At 41.4% G+C, this 7,763-nt stretch overlaps 1 protein-coding gene across 1 annotated transcript; it reads left to right on the top strand.

Moving 5' to 3' along the window:
- Window positions 1-696: 696 nt before the first annotated feature.
- LOC109086112 (AAR2 splicing factor) lies at window positions 697-3,129 on the top strand. Its single transcript, XM_042713725.1, is given in 6 exon segments — window positions 697-798; window positions 1,177-1,380; window positions 1,383-1,481; window positions 1,484-1,930; window positions 2,156-2,385; window positions 2,779-3,129. Coding segments are annotated over 5 exon segments (1,146 nt in total). The 5' UTR covers window positions 697-798; window positions 1,177-1,178; the 3' UTR covers window positions 2,947-3,129.
- The last annotated feature ends 4,634 nt before the right edge of the window (window positions 3,130-7,763 follow it).

Here is a 7,763-nt window from a genome sequence, read left to right as displayed (position 1 = left end):
CACGATGCCCATGTTTCTATCATAACAGATCTAATAGTAAACATGATGTCATGTTAGAGCTCTGTAGTAAACATGAGCTCAGGCTGATGATGATGATGTGATGATATATGAAATATTCACCTCAAACATGAGCCCCAGCAGGACGATCATGGCCACACACGACACCATATCCGCGTGATTCTGGATCACAAACTCGTGGCTCAGCACCGGCGGACTCTTGCTCTTCTTTCGGAAGCCCATCGCGCTTCTGTCCCAGGGAACAACTCTCCTGATCAGCGCAGATCTCGGGGAAATTCACTCTAGTCTGTCATGAACGCGCCGCTGCTGCGCTCACACCCGCGTATGACGAGTGCCGGAAGCTGTGAAGCGCCCCACGAGGAGCGCAGCTGCCGCAGTAAAAGAATACCAGCATTTCTTTCTTTCTTTACAAAACAGCAGTTGAAATACAATTCTAATAAGTTTTTTCCTTTTATTTCCGGAAAAATATTTTTTTTTTTCTGTGGGATTTTGTTAGACGTATATGACGAGAGACAGACAGAGAGAGAGAGAGAGAGAGAGAGAGAGAGAGACGCGTTTAATGGGCTCCCCACATCACAGGATTATTAAAAATAAATAACATTAATAAATTGTCTCTAAATACCAAAATTATAAAATTTGTCATTGTAAGTTGATGTATGTTGTTGTACCCGTAGGGCTTTTATTTTGGTTTCGGTTCGACTAAACCGGAAGTTTCTTTCTTGATTCACACATGGCCTTTACGTAAAATTTTTGGGCTTGTGACTGAGCGCGGTCCTTTAGGTAAGATCAGTTTAACGTTTCGCACCTATTTTACGATATATACAAACAACCTATTTTATGATATATAACGTATATATATATATATATACACACCCGTTTTGCTGTTGGTGGTTGTTTGTTTTATATTATTCTCTGAAAACAGATTTTTCTAGCTTAATCATACAGTGCCCTTACTTTAATATCTTATTAATATAACGCAAGTCTTTTATATGTATTTAATGAATTTGTTTTTTTCTAACGCACAACTTTTCTCATCAGTAAAAAACGATATTGTGACATACACAGCTGATAATTGTTATTACCGGTCATTGTGTTGGGATTCCAGGCACATTTACAGTAGTAATAATGTAACATATTTGAGACACCTGTTTTAAACAGATATGGCGGGAACAGATATGGACCCTGAGGTGGCTCGGGGCTTGTTTGAAGAAGGAGCCACGCTTGTTTTACTCGGTGTTCCTGAGGGAACAGAGTTGGGACTTGACTACAAAACCTGGACTTTGGGACCCCGGTTCCGTGGGGTGAAGATGATTCCTCCAGGACTGCACTTCCTCCACTACTGCTGCTCTCCAGTGGAGCCTGTGGTGAAATTGGCCCCAAAACAGGCCTGTTTCTGTCCCTGAAACCTCGGGAGGTGCTCGTAGCTCACTGGAACAAGAGAGAAGAGGATCTGGAGTTCTCACAGATCCGGAGGAGGCCGAGCGCATACGGGCCAGTCTCAGAGAACTGGACGGCTATCTGGGCCCCTATCCCTACGACACTCTCCGCAAGTGGGTTTCCCTGACCGACAGACTGAGTCAGGAGGTAGCCATCGCTCTGCAGCCCCTCAGCGGGAGGGTGTGCGCCTTCAGCGACGTCATCCCAGAGCTGAGGCTGACCCACACTAGAGACCGGGAGGAGCAGAACCTGCCCCGCAACGATCGGGAGTGTCAGAGCATGAAGGAGGGGCTGGACAGGCTGCCACGGATGAAACTGAGGGAAGGCACGGAGCTGCGCTTTTCCAGCATTCCCCAACAGGCGTACCCTCCGGGATCGACGCCTGCTCAGATCACCCAGTATAGTCTGGACTGGAGTTACGCTCTAAACTGCGTGCTTGAGAGCCATTATAAAGAGCAGCCGCTCAATGTACTGGGTGAGCACTGCGAGCTGTTCAGTTTACTAACCAAACCTCCTGTTTAGACGTCCTGTTAGAAGCCCATAAATGTAATTGTATTTACATCCAGTTATGTGGGTTGTGGTCTTGTAATATAATGCATTGTCATTGGTTTTTAATGAGACAAGGGAATGTTTCTTCAGGACATCCAGTTGTAATTTGTGCACTAAAATATTGAACGATGAAATGTCTCCATGATCGTAGGAGAGCTGCAGTTTGCCTTCGTGTGTTTCCTGGTGGGGAATGTGTACGAGGCCTTCGAGCACTGGAAAAGCCTGCTGGCTCTGCTGTGCCGCTCCGAGGAGGCCATGAAGGAGAGGAAGGAGCTGTATCTGGGCCTCATCGCTGTCCTCTACCATCAGCTGGGAGAAATCCCCCCGGACTTCTTTGTGGACATCGTGTCGCAGAACAACTTCCTCACCTCCACACTTCAGGTGCAGTTCACACAGTTTTCCCCTCTCTAATCCCTGATCTTTCTAAACAGGAGCATAATGAATGTTACGGCAATAATAGTGAATAATGATAGATTTGAAAAAGATCCAGTGATATCCAGCCTCCTTAAGCCTCGGTGTCCAGGTCGAGTAAAGCTCTGAGGTGCTGCTGGAGTTACTGTAAACTCATCTGCAGCTCTTTTCATTGCTTGATGTTTCATGTAGAAATACATCACAGTATGGAATAAGAATGGGTTGAAAGGCTGGATTGAAGCCGTGATCAAAGATTGGTCTTTGTCAATCAACATGTATATTGTTATGCATTTACCAAATTGTGGGTGTTTGTTAGTGTAAGTGTTGTTTTTAATATCTTTTCTTTCTGTCGGTGCATTCCAGGACTTCTTCCAGTTTGCCAGCAGTCCCGGAGTCGACAGCACGTTACGGAAAAGAGCAGAGAAGTTTAAAGTCCATCTGACCAAAAAGTTTCGTTGGGACTTTGATGCAGATCTTGATGAATGTGCTCCAGTGGTGGTGGAGCTTCCAGAGGGGGTCACGGTGGACTGATGCTGCTTCACATGATCCACGCCGTTTGAAACGGCAGGCTTTATATTGTTTTCACATGAAGATAATCATCTCTTTTCAAACTCATTCATCAGATACTCCTGCATCTGGATATTTTTCTGTCACTTCCTGAAGAAATATTGAAGTTCAGTTGTATTAATTAAAGCTTATTATTTCACTGGGTCATTCTTTGGGTTTTTGTGACTCTGAATATGAGCACTAGAGGGCAGGCCTGTACACGTGTAAGTCCTTCTCTTTAGAGCTTCTGTTTGGCTGCATGTGTGACTGACTTTGCAATATCATCAGCACGAGAAACAGAGTTCACACCTGCTACTGCTTTCAAAGCTAACCTATTTATTACAGGTGTTTCCCAAGACAAACATCACTATTAATAATACTCGCAGAAGTATTAAATGTCAACATGAACTCGAATCCTAAATTTGAAGCTTCAGTTTTACTATAGTTGGGAATTGCTGATTTCATGATTTTTATTAGTTTGCCTTAACCTAACATTTTCTTGGCATCAGTTTGCAGCAATTATGTTTTTAATTCTTCGCATTGATTTCAGTCAGGTTTTCTGTTTGTTTAACTGAGTCGTGTGATATTTTTTCATCTTCAGTAAGCAGGAGGCTGTCCATCACACTGAGCTTTTCACTCCATTCAGGGTTTTTATCAATGGAGCTGCCAAAGCAAACACAGACCCCCTCTTTTCCATCACAATCCCACCAAATGCAAACAGTCCAAAAAAAAAAAAAAAAGTTACCGGACTATATATCCTACTCTACAATTGTCAGTAGATTTATTTCAAAGCACTGAAACTTGAACATCAATACTGACATTGTGTTATGCAGTTTACAGTAGAATTATTTGCATTTTAATAGTTCATTAATCAAAGATGGCTGTCTTTGGAGTGCACTACACTTCACACTGTGCAGGTGTGATTTTGCTCCTGTAGTTCTAGCTGTTTCATCCACGCAGGTTAGTCAGATGATGTCTGTGCACTGGAATTTTATTGAAATTAGTGGCAAAATTTTTCATGTAGGACAGTCACATTTTTGCTCAGTGCTCGGTTTTTGACATTTGCAATCAAATCAGATGATTTGATAAAAAGTAAATATTTATCATTGTTATGCCATCTACATTTATTTTACAACTATACTGTCAACAGATGCCAGCTGCATAAACATAGCCACTACATTAAGACTGTGGCTTAAGAACTAGTTTGACCAGCTAGCAGTTAGCCAAGAGGTTATCCTGACAGTCTATTCTGATTCAGATTGGGCCGATCAAACGTTTTCTAACTGACTTCAGAAAGTTATGACCAGTCTTGAATTAAACAAACTAGTCTAAGCAGTCTATGCAGCTGAACCCAGTTGTCAGTGTTTCATTTGATCTCATTTAATGTTTTTGTTTTCCTTTTATTTCCTAAAGAACTTTATGAGACAAAGTTAATACATAAATCAATTATTCAGTAAATCTGTGAACTAGTTAAAGGTTCACGGATCATTAGTCAGCTTATGCACTGAATCACTCGAGTGGTAACTATACACAATGCAAACACAAACTACAAAACACTCCGGAAAAAGTGCTATATTTACCTACAGTCAATTAACAAAGATCAAGAAATAAATCCTTTTGTTTATCATTGATGAAGATCTTTATTAAGATCGATGACTGAACTGGATGTGCAGTGAATGACTCAGGTAAGGGATTTTCCCAACAGAACAGTCTTACTTCAGCTAACTATTTTTAATATTTTATGTTAATGAAAGATAAATACGCTATGAAGTTGGCTCAAATGTAGCCACCTTCTGCCATTTAGCTTGTAGTGTTATTAGCTGTTTGAAAAAATTTTTTTTAGAAGTAGTTGACATTTTTACTAGCTACATCACTTTTAGGTTATGTTTCTGCACAAATTCATTTCAGCATAATCCAACCCCTTTCCTGAAGGCCACACAGCACATTTTGGTTGTCTCCCATAACTGTAGTAGTATAATATAATATACTATAGCTGAATATGGACTCTGTGAGAACTTGAACTAATTCAAAGTCTTCACTGTTTATACAGCAACTGACATTTTGACAATATGGTGTGATTAAACTAATAATTACAACATTTGTAATCCTAGTTTTGCATTAAAATGCAAATAATTGTAGTTTTTCTAGATATTACCAATAAATGAATGACCAGCCAAATAAATTTCGATCCTGCCCACTTGTGAGAGCAGAGTTGTTTTGAAATGGCTCTTTCTGAGTTATAGCGTCCTTTGTGAGGGCCAGATGAGAGGACAGGCTAAAGGTCTGAAATGTGTCAGTCAGCATTAACTAGTCTTTGGTCTGCTCTGTCTCTTAGACACTTTCAGAAAGAAACTGTCACTGCCTGCATGCGGAGCTCAGCTCGTAATCTAAATGCACGCCTCTGTCCTTCTCGTTTCCCATAATCCCTGTCGTTATAATAGACGGGTGGAGTTAAATGGCTGCTTCTTTCTATAGCTTTGCCCTTCGTCCCAGGGAGCCAAAGTGCCAGCTGCATGCCTTTCCTGCTATAAACCTACAAAAAAAAAAAAAAGGGTTGATGGATGTCTGGTTTATTCATTAGGCTGTGTGTTATTTTCCCAAAATTACCCGGAAAACACACACTACATTTGGATGTGGAGCTTTGACGTTTGAGTTTTGGTCTCTGTATGGCACACGCAGATATGATGTCTTTAGCAGTGCTGTTGTGCAGAATCCTTCCATTCGTGGACCTCTGGAGGGTTTGACTGATGTATTCAAGACTATTTGCTTTTCACATGGTTGCTTTCTAAAAATCCACTTTTAATCAAGTACAGAGAAAGTGCAGATGAGGATTGGAGTTCAGTATACATTATTAGATGGGAAGTGTCTGACAAAGTGGAGAGATGAGTTTTGTTTGAGTAGCAAGTAAAGATGATCTGCTTGTGCGTGTTTCTCAAAAAAGGCTACATCTTCGTGAGGCTGTGTCAACAGTTACAACAGTGAAATAATCTGTGCTTATTACAGAAATTCGGATCACAAAGTCTGCAGACATTTCCAAACATTTCTGGAAATGTACTCATTCGCTCTGCTCAAAGGGATACTCCACCCCAAAATGAAAATTTTGTCATTAATCACTTACCCCCTTTAAATCGTACTTATATGACCGCCATCAATTCGTAGCAGTGAATGAAGAGGCATCATATCGATCACAAGTGCAGTATGGAGTACCTCAAGGCTCAGAACTAGGGCCGTTACTTTTCACGCTTTACATGTTACCCTTGGGAGATATCATCAGGAAACACGGTGTGTTTCTGATGATATTCAGCTTTATATTTCTTCACGGCCTGGCAAAACATACCAATTTGAAAAACTAGCGGAATCCATAGTCGACATAAAAAACTGGATGACGAGTAATTTCTTACCACTAAATTCTGCAAAAACAGAGGTTTTAATTATAGGACCTAAAAACTCTGCATGTAATAACCTAGAATGCTGTCTAAGCCTTGATAGCTACTCTGTCAATTCTTCGTCATCAGTTAGGAACCTAGGTGTGCTATTTGATAGCAACCTTTCCCTTAGAAAGCCACGTTTCTAGCATTTGTAAAACTGCATTTTCCATCTCAAAAATATATCTAAATTATGGCCTATGCTCTCAATGTCAAATGCAGAAATGTTAATCCATGCGTTTATGACCTCAAGGTTAGATTATTGTAATGCTTTATTGGGTGGTTGTTCTGCACGCTTAGTAAACAAACTACAGTTAGTCCAAAATGCAGCAGCTAGAGTTCTTACTAGAACCAGGAAGTATGATCATATTAGCCCGGTCCTGTCAACACTGCACTGGCTCCCTATCAAACATCATATAGATTTTAAAATCTTGCTTATTATTTATAAAGCCCTGAATGGTTTAGCACCTCAGTATTTGAACAAGCTCTTGTTACATTATAGTCCACCACGTCCTCTCCGTTCTCAAAACTCTGGCAATTTGATAATACCTAGAATATCAAAGTCAACTGCGGGCAGCAGATCCTTCTCCTATTTAGCGCCTAAACTCTGGAATAACCTACCTAACATTGTTCGGGAGGCAGACACACTCTTGCAGTTTAAATCTAGATTAAAGACCCATCTCTTTAACCTGGCTTACACATAACACACTAATATGCTTCCAAATCCGTTAAAGGATTTTTAGGCTGCATTAATTAGGTAAACCGGAACCGGGAACACTTCCCATAACACCCGATGTACTTGCTACATCGTTAGAAGAATGGCATCTACGCTAATATAAGTCTGTTTCTCTCTTATTCCGAAGTCACCGTAGCCACCAGATCCAGTCTGTATCCAGATCAGATGGTCACTGCACTCTCCCGGATCCAGTATGTATCCAGGCCAGATGGTGGATCAGCACCTAAAAAGGACCTCTACAGCCCTGAATGTCAGCGGAGACCAGGACAACTAGATGAGGCCCAGAGACAGATCCCCTGTAAAGACCTTGTCTCAGACGACCACCGGGACAAGACCACAGGAACCAGTTGAGTCCTCTGCACAATGTGACATTGCTGCAGCCTGGAATTGAACTGCTGGTTTCATCTGGCCGGAGGAGAACTGGCCCCCCAACTGAGCCTGGTTTCTCCCAAGGTTTTTCTCCATTCTGTCACCGATGGAGTTTTAGTTCTTTGCCACTGTCGCCTCTGGCTTGCGTAGTTGGGGACACTTCATTTACAGGGAAATTGTTGACTTGATTGCAAATGATTGCAAACTTTGTATTTAAACTGAACTGAGCTGGATGATGACATCACTGAATTCAATGATGAACTGCCTTTAAC

This window comes from Cyprinus carpio, chromosome A23, assembly GCF_018340385.1.
Source record: "Cyprinus carpio isolate SPL01 chromosome A23, ASM1834038v1, whole genome shotgun sequence".
Taxonomy (NCBI): Eukaryota; Metazoa; Chordata; class Actinopteri; order Cypriniformes; family Cyprinidae; genus Cyprinus; species Cyprinus carpio.
The sequence above is the reverse complement of the archived record's forward strand: the minus strand, read 5'-3'. Positions and strand labels throughout refer to the sequence as shown.